This window comes from Falco rusticolus, chromosome 3 (genome assembly GCF_015220075.1).
Source record: "Falco rusticolus isolate bFalRus1 chromosome 3, bFalRus1.pri, whole genome shotgun sequence".
Taxonomy (NCBI): Eukaryota; Metazoa; Chordata; class Aves; order Falconiformes; family Falconidae; genus Falco; species Falco rusticolus.
Genome location: NC_051189.1, coordinates 95,253,315 through 95,279,542, shown reverse-complemented (window position 1 = coordinate 95,279,542; position 26,228 = coordinate 95,253,315). Strand labels below are relative to the sequence as shown.

Here is a 26,228-nt window from a genome sequence, read left to right as displayed (position 1 = left end):
AATGTGCTTACGTTTCATAATGTGATTGTAAAGCATTCTGAAAAAGGAAAAAACAACAATTAAAAGTATCAGTATTGGTGGAGTGACTGGAAACCAGATGCACTCCGTATTAGATGAAGTCAGAAATATGATTCTACTTTTCTTATTTTTGTCTCTGATACTTATCCAGTTCTTATTAATGTGGTTTTACAGTCTTGAATGCGTTTATCTTCATGACAACGGTGCCACATAAAGAGATTATTCAGAGCTTGGTCAGGAAACAGGATTTGCATGCTAGTCCAATACCATGCTAACACCTTAGCCATTGCGTCCTCTGTACTTAGGAGAAATTTTTCTCCGCCCAGGAGAAAGTTTTATCCTTAGAGTATTAAGGGGAAAAACATGCAAAAAGAAAATCAAAGGTTAAACTCTACAGTTAAGAATCACTCCAAAGAGATTTGCACTCTCCTAATAGTAAGCTGGTTATGCATAATCACTGGAAGAATTCTTTTCTAAAATACAGTGTCTAAGGACACAACATACAAATGAGTATTATTCTCCTGAAACTAACCAAATTTATTTTGATGCTACACTTAAAAAAATGCTGCCCCAAACTCAGCACATACAAAATGATAACAAGTATCTTCTTGGAAAATGAGAAGAATCAACAACAACAACAAAAATGGAAAGAAAAACCCTTACAAGGGGTTATAGCCAGTGAAGCTATAGCACTGCACAGGGAGCCCAGTCACAGTGGCATGCTCTGCAACACAGAAAGCAGAAGCTCGCTTTTCTCGCTAATAACTGTGACATCTTTTGGACTGACAGGGACTCACACCGATGAACTACTAGGGCATATACTGTCAAGGGTAGTCTAGAAAAAAAAATTCACATTCAATTAGTACAAGCATGTATTTTATGCTGAAACTAGAGAACGGAGGAGATTGCAGATAAAAGTATGACATTCCTTAGAAGCCATGAAGCCATTTTAGCAATAGGATCCCTCTCTAGAAGAGTAGTCACATGAGAATTTATGGATATCACTGTACTATGGAATGAAGTTATGTTTGTAATCTGGTAGTACAAGATTATCCTTTGCTGTTTTTCCTTAGGCCACTAGAAATAGTCTTGCGTCCATCTGTGACCTAGAAATGTTGGGTAAGTTCCAACTCGGGCAAAAAGGAGAGAATTAATTTCCCCTTCACCCAAACAAGCTGGAGTATGCCCCATACACAAAGATTCCTATTATGTGCATCTTGTCAATCATGCCTGATTAAGGGGTTAGACTTAAAAAGCATGGAGGATCAGCACACACTTATTTTCCCCGCTCTTTCCTACCCCCAAGATACCAGAGTTAATTATTACTCTTTTCTAAATAGTTCTTATTTGCCATGGTCACTCTTTATAATGGACAGCTTTCGATCATTAAAGACATCTTGGCCTCTGGTGCCTAACCAGTGTTTAAATAGCAGGCTTTCCCAGGCAAAGCGAACACTTGGCATTTTGATTCCCGAGGTACTAGTTTAAAGTAAAAAGTTAAAAGGAGAACAAAAATCAACAAGGAAACAATGCAAAGAGAAGAACCGAGCAGCATGAAGTAAGTGTTCAAGCCCTCCAAAAGCTGCACAAGGTGACTACGGAAGGGATGGATGGAAAAGGTTTAGCACCGGGCGGGTTTGACAACAGGCTGGGACCCCTGCAAGAGCCTAGCTGGCAGGGCCGGCCCAGGCCAGGCTGCAACAGGCATTAGAAGTGCCACACCACTCTGTCACTTCAGTCACTCTTCCCAGCACTCCCTTCACCGATAGCCCAGGCGCTTTGAACCTCGACAGGCCCAGCAATCCCCCAGCGCAGGAGGCAGTGGCGGGGGCGGCACAGAAGGCCTGTTGTTCAGAGTGCCTGTTTCACGCAGAGAACTGGAGGTGAGAGGCTTTGAAACGGCGGGGGCAGAGTCGCTGGGTGACAGAGAGCAGGGCCGCCGCCCCCGCTCCGTGCGGGGCTTTCCCCCCCCGGGAGCAGCTGGGCCCAACCCCCCCCGCCCGCTCCCCTCAGCGCCGCCGCGTAACCCGCGCTGCGCCGCCGGTGGCGGGAAGGCGGGAAATGAAGTGGGCGGGGGCAGGAGGGCCCACCTTGTTCCCGAGCGTGGCCAATGGGGAGGCGCTATGCAAATGAGCGGGGGAGCCTGGCGGCGGGGAGGGCGGCGGGGCGCAGAGAGGCAGCGGCGATGCGGCGGCGGGCGCTGTAGCAGCCCCGCCGGCCTCCTCAGCGCTCCGCAGCCATGAAGTACAAGGTGAGCCGGCGGCGGGGGCCGTCCCGGGGCCGGGGTACGGGCGGGCGTCCAGAGCCTGCCAGCGGCCCGCCGTCCTGACAGGAGGCGGCCGGCTCGGGGCTCCCCTCAGCACTCCCCCGCCCGGGTCAAGCGGGTCCAGCCGGGACGGGGCGGCCGAGCCCTGCGCGCTGTGTCCAGGCGCGGAGCCCCAGGGGAGGCGCCCGCGGTGGGACGAGGGGGGCAGCGGAGGGGACAGGCCGGCGGGTGGCGGTGGGGTGGCGGGCTGTCCCCCGAGCCCGGCGTGGCGCGGTGCCGCTGCCGACGGCGCTCGGTGCGAGCCCGGCGGCTCGGGAGGGGTGGGCTGGTCCGCGGGGCCCGCCGCGCTCCGGGACAGGTATCGCGGCTTCTCCCCGCCGTGTCCCTCGCCCGTTCGCCAGCCCTTCGTGACTGCATCCTGAGCCCAGGGCACTTTTCCAGGGGTGGGGGGGGGGTCTGTTTGATGGGTCGCAAGTCGGGGAAAAAAACCCCACCAAAACCCAGCCATCTCATTAAAAAATGGGTAGCCTGTCTCCCATGTTAAATACGGTACGTCATTTCGGCTTAACTTTTTATCAGAGGTTGGTTGGTGGTTTTTTTTCCCCAAAAGACACAAATGTCAAGGCTTTCATCCCAATATTACTCAAAAGAACTTTGGGCAAGGCACAGAGTTGCCCATGGGGCATTAGGTTACTGTACAGACATACCATCAGCTTGTGCGATTGGAAAAAAGGGGGAGCGAAGGAAAAACTTTCCTTCCTCTGCCAGAAATAACTTAAGCATCAATAAAAAGGTGATTTGGAAATGTCACACGTTATATGCTTAGTTTGGAAGTGAGGGCCATCTTCTCAGTGGATTTAGGCAGCGTACTGTAAAACAGCCCTGATGCTATAAAGTTCTATAAGGCTTATAAATCTGGGTAGAATGAGATGTGTGAGTGATGCCTAGGTAAATATACACAGATTTTCATGCTTTTCCATATATCTCTAAGCTCAGCCCAAGCTTTCAGGATCTCTCATACCCAAACTTTGGGAGAGGTCACTGGAGTGAAGTTTTCAAAGCTGCTGCCAGTTTCTCCATTTCATGATGGTTGGTTAAAAATAACCGGGGAAAAGAAATTGTGTAAGATATAGACAGACAAAGATACTCCATGAGTTTGAAAATTTTTATCTGGTTCTAATGACCTTTGGGGTTTTTTTCCGCCTTGTATCTCACTACTGGCTGATTCGAAGTCTGAGATCAAATTCATCTCCTGCCCCTTTCTACTCCATCTCAGATCAGTTCAGGTAGACTTTGTACCTGCTTGGAGAAGCTGTGGCTCTTACTACAAAGTGTCAGGCACTCGGGGGTAGAAGAGCAGTATCCCTGTTAGCGTAGGGAATGAGAAGGTGGTTCAAAAGGGGGAAGTTTTCTTTGCCTTGTCTGGTTGGAATGAGCATTTTGGTTTGGTTTTGTGATTACATAATTCTAGATAGAGAAAGCTAGACAAAGAAAGAAAAAGCTATTTAAAAAAAAAAGGGGGGGGGGGGGGGGAGACGAAGGGGTTTGGCCTCACAAACCTTCTTGTCAGACTAGGGTGTTTACTTTCCCTGAGAATTGTGAAGTAGGTAGTTACACTGTTTAACTTGGACAAACATTCTTAGAGCTGTTTCTTATCCCAGGAGTAACATATAAAGAAAATACTTGCTCATTCAGTCTTTGGCATTTTCTTTCTGTATTTTTTCCCCTTTTATTTTTCTATAGAAAAACAGTGGTCCTGTAGTTTTTCTTGTATACAGAAAATACAGAGCATGGTATGTCCCGAAGGCAGGCCACAAGCATCACTTAGCATCACAAGAGGTGGCTTAGCTTTCAGGTGCAGAATTGGGTCTGTTTAACTGTTCCTAGTGTTGTATTGGGGCCTGTCTACTTATGTTGTGATAGTCCATAAGATGTAGCCTCATTTAGTGAAACGATTGAGGTGCTTATTACAGTTTAATTAGAGTATTAAGAGTTGGACAGAACAGGAACTGACTCACGTGTGAGACCCTGAGTATGTCTCTCCATCACTCATGGCTTCACTTTCACTGTGACTAAACCCGAGGTAATTTCTGGTCTAAAAATCCTTTACACTGCTCAGTCTACCTTTTTTTCACTCAAGTGTTTTGAAAACTTGTTCCCTCTCCTCTTTCACCTAAGCTTCTTTTATTGTCCACCCCACTCTTTTAAACATTCTTCCAACTTAATACTCAAGTCTGAATCCTCTGAAAGCTACTGGGAAAATCCCTGTGGATTTAAGCCAGTTCAGAATTTTACCTTATATATATGTCTCTACACGTCTATCTTTTGCGCATCGTGTGAAATTCAGTGAAGATGTGACTGTTCAAAGCAAAGACAGATTTGACCCGATGTTAAGTCCTGGTCTACCAGTTAAATATTGGAGGACACAAAAGTTATTCTAACTGAGCCATGGAAAGATGGGAAACGTTAAGTATAACAAATACTTAAGTGTTGGTTGGTCATATTTCGTAGTCCTACTTGTCTGTAAGCTACTTTCAGAAACTAATTCCTGTAGGGTGCACTTTATTATGGCAACACCCCAGTTCTTCATTCAATGACAACAGCATCCTTTTGCACTGAATCTCCATGTACAAAACTGCATCCCATCAAGTTCTCACAGGATGCCATTCTAATATTCTGTAGTTCAGAATGTAGGATCAATCCTTTCTGAAATCAAACTCGGACTGTGATTCCAAGGATGAGGTAGTTGCAGCTAAAATTAACTATGTAGGAACTGAAATACTAATGGATTGCCATGATGAGAGAAGAACATGGAAGGGAGAGGATATAGCTGGCCAGCAATTCCAATGCCCATACCTCAGCCAATAAAGTGTGACAGAAGCAAAAGGGAGAAGACATTATCATAACAAGGCTTTTGTAGCTTGTTGGCTGTTCACAAGCAAAACAAAAAGAGAGGGGGAAGGAAAAAGGGGGACTTAATCTGTTTACTGAAAGATCCAAACAGTTAGTGAAAGGGGAGAGGAAAAACAACTACATTCCTTACCTCATTTAAGCCAAAAGGAATGACGTAGATGTAAAGTATGAGGTCTTGATTATCTATTTTTAGATAATTTGTTGGGCAAGGAAGAAACCTAAATAGGGTTTGAAATGCCTGCCATTTGTGCTAAGGCACAGTCCTGTAATATATAGACTTGATTACAATGCCTGCACGCCAAGACAAACAAAATAGTGTCCCTGGGAAGAAATACTATATTCCCAACCAGAAATGCTTGTGAAAAGCTGCTTGTAACCCTGGCAATGAAAGACTGAATGTCGGGCCGTGTAAAGGGAAAAGAACTGCCTGTACTTTACTAATCAAATCCTCTCAGTTTCATTTATTCCTCACATTCCTCTTTGTTTCCCCCTTTTTTTTTTTTTTTAATACCTCAGCAATCAGAGGGTGACAGTCAAAGTTAGAAGTAAATAGGAACTGTAAAACCTTGTAAAAGGTAGTACTAGAGGAGCAAACCAACAAAGGAAAAAACTGTCCAAGCACTGTCTCTGTTACCGTCGTGAATTTGCAGTGCAAGTTTTGTGATTTTTCTTTCCTCTGGGCATGGAGGGAGGGAGGTGGCAGAAGTCTAGCAGCATCAGGCCTAAATCGGCAGCAGCACGAGCGAGATGCAGCAATAGGACTGGGTCCTTCCCAAAGCTTGGAGGGCCACTGTCATTTTCAGATTCCTGCTCTTCCCCACTGTGGCCCCCTCCCCTCCTGCAGACCTATGTACTGCTTATAAGCCTTCAGTTGTGGGTCAAGTATGTATTTGTATACTTAACAGAGGTAACTGCCTCAGTACCTCAGGATATTTGAGAAACTTCCACAATAGAATTTGTTTGCGCTCCTAAAGACTTGGTGGGATGGCAAGGTGCTGTTAATTCTCTTTTATGTACAGATGGAGGTGCTGAGGCTCAGGGATGTTACAGGACTTGTTTCAGAGGAAGAAGAGCCGTCAGAAAGCATTATAGCTAAACAACCTGCAGTTGTTTGCAGATTTTCCAATTTCTATGTTTTAATGCTAATGCCTGCTCCTGAGTAATGTAGCTGTAAATCTGTTTCATCAAGAAACTGGGGTAGCCTAATCTGTCTCTGTCCAGTAGTTCCTAGTATGTGATGGGGAAGCAGAACTGCCAGATGAACAGTCTTCCTTGTATTTTTGATAGTTGCAATTCAGTTTGACCCTAGATAGTACAAGAGGATACTGACCTGGGGGTTTTACTTATGCTTTTAACATCCTGCTAGAGGTTGTAGTCACATTAGACTGTTACTTTGCCTTGAGGTACCTTGACCCAACATTAGTCATTCCAAATGGTGCCATACTGTAAAAAGAGCTGATCAGTGGGGGACCTGCCAGATCAGAGAGCAGAAGAACTCCATAAAGTCTTACTATTAGACAAACATCTTCTGCAAAGGAAAAGTGAAAGTACATTTCAGGAATGTTCTGCAGCCCTTCTAAGCTAATTACCACTATTTTGCAGAATACCGGCTAGACTTGGGAGAAGTCTCATGAAGCATTACTGTGAACTCGTTAAGTAAGTGTTGGAGCACAGTTCCTAAGACCATGTTCAAATTCACCTTTGGAATCTTCTGATCTTAAGCACAGCAACAGGTCGGGTTAGGAAAGATTATACCTGCACCAGTATCCTATCACTGAACGTTGAACTCAAACGTGTGGTGGCTTAGGAGAAGTTCATATTTTTGAACTGCCTGTGCTCCATTACAAATATCAGAATCATTGCAGCAAGGCCAGGTGTGTCTAGTGACCCGAATAAAAGCTCAAGTGAGGCAATCCTGAGTCACATACACCTCCATGCACCACAGCTGGCATGGGTGTACCTACTAGCTATTTTGACCAACTTTAGAAACGCTAGGAGACAACAATCCTATTCTGCTTGCAAAGTCATCTGGCAAATAGCTTGCGTTCATGGTACTCCTTAGCCAAGCACAAGATCCTGTTCTTGCACAGACATACAGGAGAAGAGGACATTCCCTCAGTATCTGGAAACAGTAAACAAACTTGTGTCTCTGTGCCTACAAGAAGTAGAAAACCATGACTAGAGCATAGGGCTTCTTGTCATGCTGCTGTTATCAAAGATGTTAGGGGCATAGGCATGACTTCTGCATACAATAGATGGGTTTAGGTTACTTAGGGGCCTAGGTAAAGTCACTTTTGTTTTGCTTATTTTGTTTGGACTAGCTCACCACAGACATTTAAGTACTTAAATCCCACTCATACTAATAGGAATTAGGAACCCACCTGTCTCCAAGATCTAGAGTTTAATTTCATTTTTAAAGCAACGTAAGCACTTAAGAGCATGCATGGGTGCCTGCCTTAGCTGCAACGATTGTGGAGAACCCTTATCTTCTACTGTTCCCATTTTCTTGGCAAGTGGCCTTTTTATTTTGCCTTTTGGTCTAGACATTACAGTAGTGGAAACTGTCTTAATTTTAAGTTCATTTTTCCACAGCAGATTTGGACATAGCTTGTGTTTGACAAGAAACAGGACTGCTAAAGCTATAATTTGCAGTTTTAGAAACAGAAGTGCATAGCATGACAAAAATTGTATATTTTTTTTTCTCTATAGGGATGAGGCCCATTCTTGCCTTTCTATTTTTGTATTCATTTTAAAAACACTTCATTCACAGTCAGAGAGGATTAGCCTGTCTGGAAAAGGAAGAGTAATAAGAGTAAGTTTACAGGAATGCCATCAGTGCATCGGAAGGCCTTTCATAAGCAGGCCTCATTCACAGCAAGGTTGAAAGTTTTAGCAATACGGTGGATCATTTGATGACAACAAACCATAGAAAATGCTGAAGCATCCTAGGAGTAAGTCTCAACTCCTCCAATGAATGTCCTGCTTAGTTGAGGGCAGGAGGAGGAAAATACAGACCACGAAAATTCAATGATTCTCTTTCAAAGGAATTTTTTGACCAAAACTGTTAAGTATAAAACAACTGGAAGCATGCAGTGTTTTAACATGCAGCTTCCAGTAGGTAGGGTCATGAATATCATTGTCCTATGGACTTTACATCCAGATAAAATGCTTAGGGTAATAAACCAATTTTTACTGTTATAAAAGAGCCTATTTTACAAGCAGATATCTTCTCTTTTTTTCCTCTCTCCTTGCTTACACTGCTTTATCTCGTTTGCAGCCCAACTGCACGGAAACTGCACAAGCCAATCTCTCATATGATTAAGAACACAGTTAAAGTTGTATTTCAATCTGAGACTAAGCGTAATAACTAACTGCTTAAAGCACACCTGCACTCTCCCTCCCTCTCCCTTCTCCAGGGGTATGCTTCCCTAGAAAACATCAGCTTGCCAAAATCAAGCTGTTCTGGGGGGTTGTTGACTTCTGGCTGCTGCCTTGTGGTATGGAGAAGACCCTGACCAGACCTGGCAGAGCCTCCTCTGCTCCCCTGGAAGCATCTCTGATTCACAAGCAACTTGCTGCCTCTCCCCCCACCAGCTTGCTGAGGGCTGGCAGGAACCTGGGCACAGGAGTTCCCAAGCTTGGGGTTTTTTTTTTTAAGTAAGCTGGACTCTTAAGAGCACCCCAAGTTGTTGCTGCTATGTAGTATCCCAGGTGGTGACACTAAAGTGACAGAGAAGGGTGGCTTTCCCTTCTATGGAGAATTTTTGGAGAGACTTGGGAGAAGAAGAGCATGTCCTGGTTCAGCTAAGTTCTAGATTTAAAAAAAAAAAAATAAAAAATCATACTTCCCCAAAGCTGAAGACATCAGACAGAAATAAGCTGGTGACAATACCGAGGTCCTGTGTCTGCACAGCTATGGTCTCTTGACAGTCTAGTTGTGAATGTTTCCTCAGAGCTGTACAGAGAGGGGTTAAATTTGGGAGGAGGATGGTGTGGTGTTTTTTTTTTTTTTTAAGGAAGCTTTGTCTGGGAGAAGACTGCTCGCAAATGCCAGAAGATGGAAAACTAAGAACTTGAAACACACATTTCAGGATTCTTTCTTTCCATTTTTTTTTCCTTTCCCTTCTCCTCTGCTCCTTCAATTCTTAAGCATTCAACATCCGATCTCCTTTCATTAAGTTTTTAATTGCTTGCCTGAAGGAAAGAGGTTAGGTTTTCCATCTGCTTTTTGATTTTGATGTACTGTGGTTTAATCACAGTGAGATCATATTTACTCTAAGGCTATTGTTTGCATGCTTTATTTTTTCCTCCCTCCCCCCCCAGCCCCAGCTGATGTCACAGAAGGCACACAGCCCTGGGATGGATTTGAAAAGGCCTTTTAAAGTCATGGAACTAGATCACACCCTTCCTTGGGTGGGGGGAAAGGAAACCGGTTACAAGGGTAAAACATACATAGAAAACTTTGTGAGTTAGGTGTGGTGGAATTTCCCAAAATATTAATAGGTCTTGAAGGTAAGTCAGGGGATGTGGTTTGCATTCCCAGAAAGAGCAGAGAAAGTGGTATTTCAGCACTCCTGTAAAACCCCACTAACTCAGAGGGCAGGGGAATAAGCTCAAGATCAGGATATATCACAGGAAATCACTGCTCTACTTCGCTGCAAATGTTACTGTCACAAACCATATCAGTCTTCTGTGATGCTCCAAAACAGGGTGGGTGGTCTGACAGCACAGAAGCAGTGGGCATTAATCTCGGGGTGTTCCCCAGGGCTGAGCGGGTGAGCATTACCTCAGATATGCCCTTTGCTAGCGTAGCGATGACCTGTTGCGTCTCAAGGCACAGGCTGCAAACAGAGGGTTGCTATGTAGTAAAAGGGAGTTGCCACTTCTGTCAGACTTCCCCTACATGCTTCTGAGCACCTCAGAGGTTTTACATGATTCAAAGGGTGTTTGTCATCCAATACATCCATCCTTCACTGCGTCAGAAACAGAAGCGGCTAAGTCAGCTCTCCTTATTTAACATCTGACCTCAAATTCTGTTTCTGCGATTACCTTTGTAGTGCCCAGGAAATCAGAGCAGCACACCCCTGCATCTATGTTCTCTAACTTCTCTAACTAAAATAAAGCAAAACCAGCCCAGCCAAAACCCAAAACTCGATCAAGAGCCTGGTTTATTGTCCTTCTAGGCAATGTAGAGTTACCGTTTTGTTACTCTTCAACAGACACAGAGCCAGAATACTTCCTTTTCAACTCACTTGTCTAGTTTGAAATGTCAGGCACTTCATGGTGATGCACTCAGTGCAGAACAATGAAGTATTTTATTCACACAGGCCAAAGCTTCAGTTAAGATCTCTAACCTTCATTTTCACATTTTTCCTTTTTTACTTCCCTCCCAGCCTTTTCTACCCTCCTTATTCCTTCTTTTGGATTCACACATTTAGATTCTCTCCCAAGTTGCAGGTTCACTGCCACATCTCAGTGTCACAAAGCACTTTGCTGACTGCATAAAAAAAATAATGGCTACACAAATATCTTGCACTTGCTTAAAACAGAACAGCTTTGCTGAAACAAGAGATGTTCTCAGGCCGGAGAGCCTTCAGTCTCTTGCATGTTCACATTAAGTTTGAATACAAGTTTTGGGTGAACTGATGGACCACAGCAGCATCTTGAGCAGGAGTGTGAAGTGCCTGGGCCCTGCCTGGTCTGCTCACTGCCTGCCTGCCACCTGAGCTGGCTGGAGTGCTGTACCTGCAAAAACTGACAGTAAATATATCCAAAGCATGACAGCCATAAGGCCTACTTCATCTTATCCAAGTACAATCCAGTAAGAAGGGGACATTCCCATTTTTCATCCTTAACTTTCTGTGTAATGGTCATGCTACAAAACAACCCCAGGCAGAACAAACTGAAATTCAGACCTTTCGGGCCAGACAGAGGGGCTGGGACAGCTAGAACACCAAAATAAGGCACTTGCTTTTCTCCCCTGCAGACCCAAGATTTTCCACATCACAACCTCCAGGCATTTTGGCGTACTTGAGCGTGACTGACTGCCTCTGTTCTGGAGATGCATAGGGCTAGAGTGCAAGGATACTCAGGGTGGATGAAGACCTGTCCTCCTTAGGGCTCTGCTGAGGCTGTTAACTCTCATTAGCTGTAAAGCCAAACTTCCAAATCTGCACATGGAAAACAGCCTTAATTTCCATCCAGCAGGACCTGCAGTTATTTGGGCTAGCAATGCTTGACCAGAAAAGTATCTGCACTAAAAGAAAATTTGGTGGAAGAAAGCAAGAAAGTGCCTGAAAATTGGAACTGGGGGCTTTGTCTGTAAGCGTGAACTGAAACATTACCATGGCGAGCATTTACAACCAGGCTCCCTCTTTTGTCGTTAGCTGAGAGCCAGGGAAGCTCACAGTTCCCAGAGCAGACCCGCAGCCTGAACGAGATGCCAAGGGCCTGGCAGAGTCCTCCTGCCAAAGCTGCAGTTAACTGCAACACCTTGGTTGTGCAGCAAGCTTTTTCTACACGCTGTGGTAGCACTTCCTGCCACCTCTGCTTCGCTATCGACTTAAGATAAATACTAAGTGCCTGCACACAGCTTGCTGCTGGCAATTAGCAGTTACAGGTCTGCACACAGGTAGGGGCTGTTACGGCCAAGCAACAAGGCATCATTTTGTAGTTCATTTCCCATGTTGGCACCCACATGGACATACCTAAGAACATGCCGGTGCATCTTGGTGTGTGACAAAAAGCGCTGCCTGCTTCCAGGTTTGAGGAGACCAGCAACACACATTATTCAAGGTTGCGTGTCTTATTCAGTGACCTCTGTCAACTTGTATTAAGTAGACTTCATGAAAAGATGCTTGTTATAGATATATACCTGTTACCTACTGTGCCTCGATAGTTTCTTGTGTTGTAAACACCATGCAATAAATTCTTTATTTCAGGGGCAGTGACAGTGAGAAGCAGAGAAGGTGCTAAAAAGCACCGATGTTAAACTGTCCAGTGACTCTTGCACTGAAGCCCTTATGTCAGAAGGCGCAGAGCACAAACTTGCCTATCTTCTGCCAGTACTGCTTGTAGTCAAAACCGTTTCTCAGAATAAAACTCATTCTTTACTGGGTTTTCAGATCAGTTCTTCAGTCTCACAGGCAAATCATTACTATTAGACCTACTGCAACCATACATGGGTACATAAACGCTTAAGCTTGCTTTTGAATGGCAGTGATTAGTTTTAAAGAAACCTAAAAGACGGGGGAATCTATACTGAAAATTATTATGTGATGGATAATTAAGAGTGAGCCAACCAAAATGAAGCTACTGGTTAGAGCACAGACACTCCTTTGGGGTGTCTCCCCCCACCTTTCCTTCCTTTGTTCTTCTCTTCCTTCCTTCTCCCGATCTAGCTAAACGTAGAAAAGCTGTTTGGCATTTTAAGAAACAGTTTGTCCAATAATAGACTAAAAGGGTCCCACCCTTTTTCATTTAAAAGCAGAGGTGATTTCCCTAGTTCTGTTTGCACATAAAACTCTACATATAGGAAGCAATATTTAAAAACAAGACAAAGCAGAACAAAACAACATGTCCCACCAACCAAGCACAGCGCAGGGATCGGTATCCACAAGCCTGTGTGCTCTGGAACATCCTAATGTGGCACTTTTGTGGAAGTGACTGAAATTCTTCAAGCTTATGGTTGGTTGAACCTTTTCCTCGAGCGTTCATTCATTGCAGAGCTGGCCGAGGAGTCAAGTCGGCAGCCCTGCGCTAGGAGCTTGGCACCGCGACACTCAGCCCTTAAAGACTCCATTGTATTTAACCTCATAGCGTGTCATTTATTATTCCTGTGTTTGCTTCCATGGCTGTGGGCACCTCACACGCTCTTGTTACCCACGTCACTGGATGTGTTCACACTAATAGAAAGAGTAGATATTTCCACCACTCTTTAACTCTTCTGCCATTCAGCCTCATCAACAAACAACCTTTTCATCCTCCAAACCTCAAATTACAGAATTCTACCAGATCCCTTCACTGCAGGGAAGGCGAACCAAAATAGATCATATTCTTCAAAGTATTTTCACATGTCTTTATTCAACTGCAGGCATGTTAACCATCAGATGCAGTAGGCTAAGGAGAGATTAGACACACCTTTGACCGTTCAATGATAGACCTCATTTATGCATCTGAATTTGGCTTGTAATTCCTTCAGCATCTAAGAAGAAAAATAGTTTACAGAGGGTTTTGAGGTTTTGTTGTTTAGGTTCTGCAAGTAGAACAGCTGACAGCTTTCAGGGCAGCAACAAAGTCTGGTGAGCCTCTTCCTGCAGCATGTTCCAGCTACAGTCCCCAGGCAGCAGTCATTAGGGTCAGGCTCACTTTCACTTTGACTTGATGACAATTGGGATAGCACTTTATTTAGCAGACAACTAAAAAACTTCATTTTATTCAGTGATTTTACAGAAGGTGCTTTCTACTGCACTCAAAGAGTCCAAGGTTAAGAGGAATTTAAGCTTCTTGAGAACAAATATTTTCTTTTTGTTTTGCCTGTATAGAGTACAAACACAGTGGGGGCCTGACCCTGGCTTCCACTTCCAAACATCCCAGTATTGCTAGCAAGGCTTGAGGATACAAAAGCTGAACTGAACCTTTCCAGTCAACCATTAGTTGTAGAGAAGCACTAATGGAAGTAATAGCTGCTATAATACAGAGGGCTCAGGATGATAGAGCTGTATATTTACCTATATATTTTTTTTCTCTTTGTATTAGAAATAAAGGGACACCTGTGCAACTTGCCAGCTGTGAAAAACTAGCTTCAAGACAAGTTTCTCAGCAGCCCTCTCTATTGACAATTTGTTTAGGAAATGGTCAAGTTTATTTGTATAGCACTTAGTCATACAAAAAGGTCACTGCTGTTGCCTTACCTTCTTATATCAGACGTGTTAGTGCTTATTCGGTGCCTATTTCACAGACAGGTGAGTGACAGATCCTTGCCTCTAAGAGCAAGTCCAGTTAATTCCAGATAACCCTCCCCAGTCTCTGAGCTGGTGAGACCAGTGAGGGGGAGTGTTCCGAGATGCAGGCTGTGATGCCCACAGCATCCAAAAATTATTTGCATTTGTCAAATCAATCCAGATACAGCCCACAAGTGTTCAGGGGTGCCTTTGATCAGGACTTCTTTTTGTGTGTGTAAAAGTAGGGACTACAGTCTTGATCACCACAGCAGGTCAAAGGTGCTCTGTGGTTTTCAAAAGCTTTCCTGATGACATTCTGTGGTGATAATTTCTTTTTTCTGAAGACTGACTCTGCTGACTAATGAAAGCAACTGTGACAGTGTTCCTGAAGCTCATATTAAGAAATCCTGTGAAGGAAGAATGAAATCAGGGAAATGCTCAAAACACAGGTTTGCTTAGCAGGAACAGTGGCTGTGTTGCTGGCAACAAGCAGCAGGCTTAGGATTTCTGGTCCCAGTTCTTATTTGCAGGAATATTTTGCCGGCTTCAGTACTCCATCAGTGGCTGATGCTGGTGGCATGGGCCATTTAAAAGGCCTTGAGGATATTGCTGTGAAACAAGTGGCAACCAATTAGTATAATTCACATACTGGTGCCTGAGTTAACACTGACAACGAGAATCTGAAGCCGTTTGCAGCAAAGAAGTTCTTGAAGCATATCCAGAAAGTATTAACATGCTGCATGCCAGGTGGTGAGAAGGTCACTGGGACAGAGATAATGAGCAACTGGAAAAAAATTCACATGGGAACTTTTATCTGCTCTAATTCTACCAGTTTTCCAGCTTTGTTCTGAGAATTGCTTTGCTACAGAAGCTAATCGAGCTTTTCAAATACCTTTAATCACTAAAGTATGGAAGAATAAGCGTTGATCTTTGATTTAGCCTGCTTGTTTTGTGCCCCCGCCCAACCTTCCTCCTTTGTTAAATAATACTCTCTGCAAAAGCTTCCTTTAAACAGTCAGTTGCACAGCCTGAGCTAGTCACATTAGTAGATTTATCCTGTGCAAGACAAACTAGAAAGAAATGTAGAAAGGTAAGAGATTAACTTGAATATTCAGACTGGGCAGGAACTTATCTTTTCTGAGCTCTTTCGACTCAGCTGAGCAGCCAAGTCAACATGGCAAGAGCATAGATACAGTGCTCAAGATGACACCACTGTTTTTTGACCATGCTAAAGAATAGTTTTACAGTTCTGCCAAGGCACGGACAAAACTGCTCCCTGCTTTATCTCTATTTGCATTTCTGAGTGTTGTTGACTGATGAGCTGAGTAGCTGTACAGAGAGAATGGTGGGCCCCAGTGCTGCTGTTTACATGGGAGTTTAAAATGGCAATCCTACTTTTCCAAGCCAAACTTGATTTATGCTGGCCTCACTAATGATACCGATGAAAGGCAAAGCCAGTGTTTCTCATACATTTGAAAGCTGATCCCCCATTCAGAGACGAGAAAACTGATCTCACGCACCCCATTTCAACACTACGTCTTGGGAAAAGCATATTCTTCTACCTTTTATGTGACATCTGAGCTGACCCTTCCTCCATCCACCAGTCAGCCCCTTCATACAGCCTCCCAGCTGTATACTACACTTAGGAAAAGTTGAACTGAGCAAGGTCAAATGGAAGCCTGCTGTTTTGATGAAGCACAGAGATGATGCAAAAACATCAGTGCTTGTCAATGGGGAAAGATACAAGTGGGGGATAAAATAAAAAGTTTTGATATGTCCAAGAAGGAGAATAAACACGACAGATGAAAACACTAAACTGAACTTGATGCTATCCCTTTAATAGAGGGAAGATAAGTCGTCAAGACAGCTGCATATCCTATCTTAGGGTGGATTAGCACCATTTCGGTTTGTGTACAGCATTCACATGCTTCAGCTAGAACACTCCAGACCCAGGGCTTCCTGTGTTTTTTTTCAAGTGCTTACAATTAGTTTATAACTGTCTCTGCTGACTGCCTTCACCAAAAAGCAGGCAGGCATGGAACAGTTGTTGCCAATGCATTTGGAAATATCACCAGAGCCAAGAAATTAAGTGTTCACTGCCTTTGTGAGGGGTCCAAGAATGTCAGTGCAGACAGCTTGCCTACTTTCCATTGAATACCGACACTTGGCCAGTTACTCAGACCTGGATGTGCCATGTGGGCCTGCAAAGGGAGCTGGTTCAGTCCCTGAGAGTCAGACCACAATCATACATCAACTCAGAGCTGGCTTAAAACTTCTTAGTAGAGGTACTGCCGGTAGCATAGCTACAACAAAACAGAGGTCAGGGCAGGCTGCAAAGCCTGCCTGAAACAGTAGGCAAATGCTTGGGAGTAGATCCGTGTGGTGAAGTTCCCTGTATTATTACTGCTCCACTGACATAGTCAAGCAAAATGAATGTAAGTGTGCTTGAGGTACGTTGGCACAGCTCAAAGGCACTTGACTGCTTTTAGACTCCTCCCAGGTTGCATACAGATGCACTCTATGGTAACGTTTGGAACCTAAATTCTTAACGCTCTTCAACATAAGGACAAGCCCATACATATTGCTACAGCTTTCCCCACAGCAAAGGCATGACTCCATCTGGGGTCACTGGACACCTTTGTAAAAAACGTTCTCTTCAAGATCTCTCTACAGAGAGGGGGACTCTGGGGAACCTTTTCCTTTGAGGTTTTTTGGTTGTTTTGGGGTTTTTTTGGTGATGGTGGTTTTGAGGCAGTGGGGGGAAGAAGCTTTTTGCCCATTAAGCCAGTGCTGTGCTGCACCACACCGCTAAGGAAGTTTACAGAAAGAATGAGAAGGCAGAGCACTACATACCAATGTGAGCATCATAGTTCAAAACCCGTGACGTCTTGTCAATTTTTAGTTTTGGCTGGTTTTTCTCATGAGGTGATCTACAGATCCCTGACTTTAAAGGAGCCTACAGGTGACAGCTAAGACAAGCCAGCTCACCGCCTTCACACTAATGGGATCTGCACCTCTAGCAGAAAGTCTTTGGGGACCCTGAAAAACTTAAAAAATGTTTGGAAACAACTGCTCTGGATTATGTCCCCGAGAGCCTTATTCAAGTTTTATTTTAAGTATCAGCTGGCTGTAGCAGCACACAGCACAGTTACAGGGAAGTCAATGTCAAGTGATGAAGGTACAAGCCCCCATTCACAGGAAGAGCATCTCAATGCCAAGAGCAGAGCTCTCCTGACTCCCTGTCTGTTCAGGTGACTAGACCACATAAAGAGCTCCTACCTGACCTAGCATTACTGGAAGACTTCTCACTAGCAGTGTTGCTAACACAAGCCTCTCATTTTTCCTGCGTAGGGCAGAGAAATCCTGTGCTGCATTATTTTCCCATGTTATTTTGATTTCCTGTACTCTTTACAAAATAAGTTCTTATTTCTCTCCACTTAGAATGTGAAGTTTTAGAAGATTCTAGTATGTTTGTTCATGTGTTTTTCTTGCCCTTCTTTCTCCACAGAATCTTATGGCAAGAGCCCTGTATGACAATGTCCCTGAATGTGCAGAAGAGTTGGCCTTCCGCAAAGGAGACATTTTGACGGTGATAGAACAGAACACTGAAGGTCTTGAAGGATGGTGGCTCTGCTCCTTGCATGGCCGGCAAGGCATTGTTCCAGGCAACCGTGTGAAACTCCTGATAGGTCCAGTGGTACAGGACAGTCCTTCTGGCCAGGATATGTCCAATTCAGGACTGATGCATCAATCCTTCAACCAGCAAAAGATCTACCAAGTGCCAAGCTCACATGCCTCAGCACGTGATCCTGTCTACCAAGTGCCACCTTCCCATCCGAATCAGGGAATTTACCAAATACCCACCGGTCACGGTCTCGTGCGACAAGATATTTACCAAGTGCCACCTTCCATGCAGAGATGTATTGATGGTTCAGCTCTGACTAACAAGGTGTGTGTGCATTTGCTTTTATGTCATAGCTCCAAAGCAGCTCACTTGTGCTGAGCACCAGTAAAGTAGTTAATGGCCAGTGATAGCCTATGATAGGAAGGATCGGTGTATATTTGCCTGTGGGAGGCAAATAAAAGCCCAGTTCTTAACTGCTTGCTTAATTTGCCACGAAGATACACAGCAGAGGATTTTGGAGCTGCGCTTCCGCAGGATCTAAAGATGAGGGAGAGTACGTGAGCTTGTGTCCTCACAGGCTCCCCAAGGAAGCTGAAGCACGTTTTGCCTGTGGCACTCTTGCATTATAGGCTCAAAGAGAGCTGCTGCAGTAAGATTAACTCTCCCACAAATTAACATCATCTGCCCAAGTAATTTTTGTTTAATTAAAAATGATGTACTGCCTTGCTGGAGAAGTCCCAGTGGGTCTAAACTACAAAGAAAACAGTGATTGATGAGACAAGGGCCATACTTGGAAGTCTGAGGGCGCAAGAGGATGATGATAGCGAGGGATGTTTTTAATACTGAACCTGAAGTTTATAAGGGTGCACTTGATGGTTGTCTCCAGCTAAATTTCTTGATTGCACCACGGAGCTGTTGCAGCTCCCACTTTCATCGCTGCAGCAGCTGAGAACTCCCAAGGCTCCCATGAGAGGCACTGCATTATGTGGGTCCCTTATTCCTGCTGACCTTCTAAGGCTCTCCCCATCCCCTGTCACTCCCTCATTGTACCTTCATGGGGTACCAGCCAGGTACCCCAATGGCTGCAAAGGGTTAAGGAAGGTACCCAAGGGAGGAAGGAGATTCTCCTTGTCTTCCAGATCCCTTATTGCTAAGCCAAAGAGAAGCTCCTACATTCCCTCCATTCCTTGCTCAACAGCTCCAGATGCTAGCATCCTCCTTAACTTGCAGATTACTATGCCTTAATCTCTAAAGGTATGTGAGCAGATGATGTCTCTGTCAAGAAGTTCCTGAGCAGTTTAAACTTTCATCACCTAATTTAGATCAACAAGACAGGCTGTTTCAGGTTTTTCCCCCACCTCACCCCCAACTAAGCCTTTTTCATATCAGGCCTTTGGAAGGCATCTACTAATGCTTTTATTTCCTTGTTACAATTTCATTTTCCCTGGTAAAAATTGATTATTTTTTTTTCTTCCTCCTGAGCAAGAGAAAGAGACCTGTGAAATCATACTAAGTCAGGTTATAAAGAGGTTTGTTTGCTCAGCTTTTCCACAATGAAATTTTGCGGGGTGTCCAAAAAGATAAAGTGAGAAAATTGCACTTGCTGCTCATGTAGAGATAGGAGTTTTGTTAGAGCAGTTATGCAGGTTTTCTGAGAAATATTACATCTTTTCTCTCCATTTCTCCTTTCCCTACAGACTAGATACAGTGAAATCTTTTTCAGGGGCAATATAGTTTACCTATCCACAGCAGCATTTAGATATCCTCCAAGGTAGTTTATGGGCACCTGGTGAACAGCCTTTTGATGGTACAGCACAGAAGAGATCCCACTTTACTGTACATTGCATGAAGCATTACAGCGCTGCAGCAGAGATGCCACAGGAGCTGCACTGAAGTCTGTTGGGAAGCCCAAGCTAACAGCTTGGAGTGTTATGTACTTTAATTTTAGGACCTGACCTACCTAAACAACCACTGGCATAGTTAGCGTAACGCAAGTGTGTATGTGTACCCTGCACAATTTAAGCCTGAAAGGAAAGCATTCTCCAACTGCATGTGAAGTCTGTTCTCTCTGAAATAGGACATTCTACATAGACTTGGTTGCTACAGGGACTGTTAAAACCCTAGATAAATTAAACCAAAGATTTCAGAGTCTCAGTGTAAGTGCAGACTTCTGTTGAGATGCAAAAATCAGAAGCATTAAAGCATCTATTTTCTCCAAGTTTCTGCCTGGAAATTTTTCAACAAGCTCGAATATGATTTTTTCCTGAATTCAGGTCACCTTCTGTAGAAAATCAAGACCATTTATTTGGCTGACTTGTTTCATTTTAATTCCTTGCAACCTATGAAAGGTCAGCTATGCTGTATAAAAACAAATGGCTACGTTGCCAACTACAAAATAAACTAAACATGCACATTTATAAATCATTTTACCCTCAGCAAAGTAGCTACTGATATGCTTAGCACTAGCCAATTCTTGCTACTTAGGGTAGGATCACTTTAATCCCAACTTTAAATTTATTTAGCTTAAGAGCTCTGAGTCTCAGCTACTGTCTTGCTAGTGGCAGGCATGCTAGATGGCAAACCTCATGGCAATGGCTTGCTTCGGCAAGGGGCAGACATGCCTCTACTCCCTTGGAATTGCTAGTCCTACACTTAAAAATAGCTCAGTGGGATTGAAACCCTAGTAGACAAGAGAAGTGTAGGGTTATTAGTAAGAGAGGAGTCTGATGCAAAACATACTCCCTTCTTTGTCATCCTAACCTTGCAAGACTGCTTTTTACTGCTACAGCGGCAACTATCTGCTTATGCCTTTGTGAAAGAAAAGCCTAATTAAGAGGAAGCACTTCAGCACTCATCTCCTTTGTCGGAGGAAACAGTCCATCCTCCAGATTCTCCTCCTCTAGGAATCATTAAAAGCAATCCTTTGTACAAAGGAAAGCTGGAAACCTTGAAGATTTGATTTTGAGAATCTTTGCTTTGGCTTCCAGAATGATTAATCTCTTCTCAGACTTGTGACACCTGTGCCAGTGGCTTAAGTGAGCCACTCTGCCTTCTCCCATCAGCAGAAACAGCTGGTTAGCAAGCTCTGCATTTCAGCAGTTTTCAGGGTGTGGAAGGGGTTTGCGGTGAGGGCATCCTATACGCAAGCCTTCTCCTTTCCCATAGCAGTAGCTAGAGAAGGCTCTAGACACCGTTCTAAGCAGGACCAGCAGCAGTTTCTGACCTATCCATTTCTACACGCATTTGCCTGTTTTCTTTGTGCAAATTGTGGTTTGGATGTGATACGAGTTTTACAGGCAGAGCTTAGGAACTGCTGTCAGGCAGGAATTGCCTAGCCTTAAGGAACAGTAAATCAACAGCATGCATGTTGTAAAGCTGTGCTGAGGTAACTCATCTTGTTAGCCAGAAAGGCAAAGCAAGTCAAAAAGGAGTCCTGAGGCAGGTAATTATAGTGATTAATTGATTCTGGCCAAGCAAGCTGTTGACAACAGAGCTGTATCAGCTCCTTCTATCACATAGAAATGCCACCTTCTAAAACTCACCCTATAAACAAAACCGATAACAAGGGATGGTTTAAAATTAGTCTTGGTTAGCCCCAAGCTTTTATAGCTCTTCTGCAAGTCTAGTCACTGAACGGTTACACCCCTAAGTGTGAAGAGAGTCTGAGGAGCATAAAGATACAAAAGCTGTATCTTAGAATTTTTTCCTTCTTTGTGCTCTGCCTTCAAACTTACTCTCTTTTGCTGCAGCCAGCAAAGAGAAGGAGCCTTTAGACAAATCTGACATTCAGGAGACCTGGGGTTTTTATCCTTGCCAGACTGCTGCATAGTCTTGAATAGTGTTTTTGCACCTCAGCAATCTCACCTGCAAAATATGTGGGGTAATTATGAGAGGAACTTGTTCTGTACAGACTGCTTCGAGAACACCCTTTGAGAAAGATGCTGTCAAAGCACAAAGTCTCTTTTGCATCTGTGTTTAATTATTAGTTTACACATGAGCTTTAAACAGGGAAGGCTATATGTAAAAAAAGTCACTACCGTAATTTAAACACGCTTTTTCTGGTGCAGTGTTACCCCTAACTGTAAACACGCTTTTTCTGGTGCAGTGTTACCCCTAACTGATCTGTTGTGCACTCCCTATTATCCTGGAAATAGCATTGGCCAAAACACACAAGGGAAACATTTCCTTGTTGAAATACAGTTTTGACAAATTCTGAAGGCTTTCTGTAGGAATCAGTAGCTTTCCAGAGAACTTTAGATCAAGGGAAATTGGCACAAAACAGAATATAAGGCTGATGCACCACAGCTGTTTGAGCAGGGAAGAGGCTGCACTGTAGGGGTTACCAGCCCTGAACTGCAGCTCTCACAAGGCATGGACTAAGCCAGGCAAATAGAGATTAATGCCAACTTGGAACATATCAGCTTTTTTGTTTGTTGTTCTGTTTGAACTAGAACTTTACAGTTCAGGAAACACTCAAGCTTTATCCACCTTTTAAAAGTGGATAAAGCAGAACAGGGAAGGAACTCATGTCCACATGTGAACATCTCTGGCCCATTTCCAAGTATAAACATGCCCTTGACAGATCAAGGGTTTCACACCCCACCATCCTGCTATCTCCACCTTTTTCAAGGGTTCACTGTGTTCAGCAGGAGGTTTGGGTAAGCCACAGCCAAGGGAACAGACCTTGTTTCCTGGTCCTTATTTTAGAGTTGTGTTGGGTGAATCCATGAGAAGTGGAGACACCACCCCACAAGCAGCACCACCCTGACAGTTCTGGCACAGACTTTAGTAGCAGGAGCCAGTTAGCCACGTTATGACGTTTTTCCTTCCAATTAAACAAGTGCTGTCTTAGCCGGGAGGAAAAAACTGCTATATAAAACATTTGTTCTAGAAATAAGCCTGCTTTCACATTATTAACTTTTTTCTTGCCTATTTTCACATTTATGAAGTGAGACCTACATTAAGCATAGTAAGGAGTTGTGTGGCAGGTATATTTTGTCATCAGAAAGACCACAAACATATCTAGTATTCTGTAGTTTGCTGGCAAGTTGTATCTATATTACAAGATTGAATGATGTCCCCGTTTACCCTCAAGTCTGAAATACCACAGCTTCCTGTGAAATGGTTTACTCAAATGACCCAGCCAGTCATCTTACAGTCCCTCGTTTCTTCTGCTTTCACATTAGTAACAAAACATCACTTCAATGTTAAAGTGCTGAACCCACAGCAAATTTGCTGAGTGGAGCAGGGGCAGTAACACATACCTCAGCACTCAATGCTCTGTTTCAAAGTGCACTCTAAAGGGTGAAGTTCTCTCAAATTCAATGCAAACTCAATGGTAAAAATGGCACACAGGCTTTTACTTAGGCTTGAGAGTTCCACTTGTAACTTTCTGGCTTTTCTTCTATTAATGTCACATATTTTACTGATAAAGAGCCTGTGCAGTTAATCTGTCCTCCTGATCTGATCTCTGTGAAAACCACAGAGTGAAGAAACCCTCATCCACAAGACAGAGTAAGCAGCAGTTAGTCACTGATGCTATGTGTAGAGAAGTATTTTAAGAAAAAGACTGCATTTTATTAGGCTGAGTAAACATATGAGCTCAACATTACTCCCCGTTTCTTCCTAAGCGTGGGGCTCTTTTTAATCAGTTCTATTTGTAGACCAGAGGCATGCATTTTTTTTCCCTTTAGTATCTGAAAAAAGGCAAGTCCTGCAATCTCATCCAATAACTGAGGTCCCTTGGGACACAAACCCGCCTGCACAGGGACAAGTGCAGGATCAAACCTTAGCTAAAAAAAACTATAAAAAGAAAAATGCAATTTTATGGGCTCTTTTTGTGGTGGTTAGAAACCTAACCAGACCTTTGGTTACATCTGGAAGCCCACTAACCAAGCATTGATTTGGGGTAATCTAAGTTTCCCTGTAAGGACTAAAACCTAAACACAGCAGCATTTTACAAAAACACAAGTGGAAAACCGATTATTCAGAGAGTGAATTTCATCATAAGGAGGAAGCATGGTTTCTGGAGATAGGAAATGAATAGATGAAGACAGGTTGCTGACAGAAAACAATTCTATTGCAATCTAAAGGCTTTACAGATGTTCAGTGATTTTGTAGACATTTTGTTTTGGAGGAAGACTAATTAGCATCAGAATATCATCACTCCACATGTCTGGCATGAAACATCTCAATTGTTCTTTTCAAAATAGCAGTGCTAATATTTCATCCATTTTTTCAAAAAATTGATTCTAAATCTTTCTACAAAAACAGATTGTTAGAATGGAATCAAAGTGAAATGAATGTAGTTAAGTTCTTAGGAGACAGAAACATTCCGTAAGAGTCCATCCCTAATCCTTAAAAGAAACTAACCTATTCCTATAGGGTCTCATCAGAACATTTTATATTCACAACCAGTCCTGACTAAGGTCTGGGATAATTATTATATAGATGCAACAGACAGTTAAGGATGCCGTTTACATCTGTTTAAAAGGTGTCTATACCTTCCACAAACTTGCCAAAGCAAGCTATTCTAAACACCAGTTAATGGGAGCACTTGTCTGTACAGCTGCCTTGAGGAAGCCATACAAAAATGGAGCTAAAATACAGCTTGTGAGCCAGACAGCCTCTATAAATCAAATTAAGTTGAGCTTCTTCCTGATGGAAGGTTTTCTTAGCCTACTTCTCTCAGCAAGATGGTTGCCAACCTAAAGGCTTTAGGGACACTTCCATTGGTTTCTGCCCAAGTGTACCTCTGAGGACAGTCTTGTGGAACTGAAACTCTTTGGCAGTACTTTATCTCAACCATATTTTTTTTTTTTTACCCACTGGGAATTGCCAGTCACCAAAACTGGAACTGTTGACAGGGAAGGACCTGTTCTGAGAAATGTCTTAAAAGAAGAAATAAAATATTTGACAGGAAACAAGTAGTCATGGAAATACCATACTTCAGCAAATCCCAAATGAAGTTTTATTCCCCTCCAGCCCCTAGCATTCCATCTAGAAATTCAGCGTAGAAGGGAAAAAATAACTGAAATAAGATGAAGCTCCTCAAAGGAATTGAAACAAGTTGTTCGGAGTGAACAAACTGATTTATTGTTTGTGAGACCTTAGGATTTCATGTCATTCACAACAGTAAGACCACAGTGTTCTACCTGTCCCAGCACCTCACCTTCACATCCTTTTCTTCGTTTCCTCTCCTCCTTCAAACTTGCCCTAAGTTCAGGCTTCTGTCTTTGAGAAGAGAAGTCATAGTATTACTGGCATAGAAAACAAATGCGTATTTGCCAAATGGTTCTTAATGTGACAACCTTTTTAAAATGGGAAGACTAGACAGGCTGGGACAGCCAAAGCAAGATGCTGCTTTAAATATTTACTACAGGCCAGACACCAAAACACTTTGAGTTTCGCCACACACTTTCATTAATTAAAACTCCAGCTCAAATTTAAGCACAGGTTTCCAGAGAATGCTTTAGCAGTTGCACCTATTTCTCCACTAGAACTTAGCACACAATAATCTGGGGGGTTTCTTTCTCTGTAAGAGCCATCCACAGACATTTATTTCAAAGCCCATGCCTGTTCTATCACCAGTACGGTAACACAGCAGCTCTTTAGTCCTGTTGGCCGATCCATGCAGAAATGGGGATCTCACTGTCTAAAAAGAAGTAATTGTCACAGGGACAGCGCTGGTAAAACTCGTAACAAGAGTATTGGGCAAAGTATCCTCTTTCACACTTCTCTTAGAAATCCTGATAATTTCATAATAATGGGGATATTTTGCTCATCTCTTATTCTCTTCCTCTCCTCTCAAAAATGGGAGATCCTCAGAAATGTTAGTTTGGCTCCTTTTAATCTCATTTTGTAAGCAAGAATGACTCCACCAGAAGCTAGGAAATACCCCTTCTGAGTCAGCTTTGCAATTCAAGGCCAGCCAGCACCAAGCCTGTTCCACTGAAGCAAGCAGAAACATTGCTCATAACACAACTAGCAGAAAGCCCTAGAGTTGGTACGAGAGAGAGCAGAACCAGGTCACAAAAACATCATAAAACAAAGCAAAAAAAACCCCAGTCAAGTCTTGTCAGTGACAAAGTTGTTGAGGTTTTTTGTGCCTTGTACTGCTCATTCAGTAAGGTCTGCAGAGAGACAGACCTTTGTATCTGCAGTTAGTTTGTGATCATGAACACCAGCAGCAAGCAAAAACTCGACACTATAATCCAAAGCAACATCTGATGCAAGTCAGCAGCATTCCCCTACACTTAATACAGCCCTCATGTGAATCAGAGCTTAGGTCATTTATGTAACTCCATAGATTAAAAAAAAAATATTTGGAGAGACAAAATATAGGAGAAACAAAACTGAAAATTAGTGTAATTAACCTGCTTTTGTGTGCCAATTAATGGAAAAGGTCACAGCAGAAGTTAAAGAGTCAGAATTAGGCTAGTTGCAAAGCAGTTGGCTATGGCTA

The 26,228-nt window shown here is 43.4% G+C and overlaps 1 protein-coding gene across 2 annotated transcripts in view; it reads left to right on the top strand.

Annotated features, from left to right (window-relative positions):
* NEDD9 (neural precursor cell expressed, developmentally down-regulated 9) overlaps window positions 1-26,228 on the top strand; it is a 73,468-nt gene that overhangs the window by 33,808 nt on the left and 13,432 nt on the right. The window contains exons 1-2 of one of the 2 annotated variants that reach the window (XM_037380223.1): window positions 2,157-2,269; window positions 17,648-18,088. In XM_037380223.1, the coding sequence (XP_037236120.1) occupies window positions 2,258-2,269; window positions 17,648-18,088 (453 nt within the window). In that variant the 5' untranslated portion in view covers window positions 2,157-2,257. Of the gene's footprint in view, window positions 1-2,156; window positions 2,270-17,647; window positions 18,089-26,228 lie in introns of those variants that run through there. The other variant, XM_037380224.1, reaches the window with a different exon arrangement.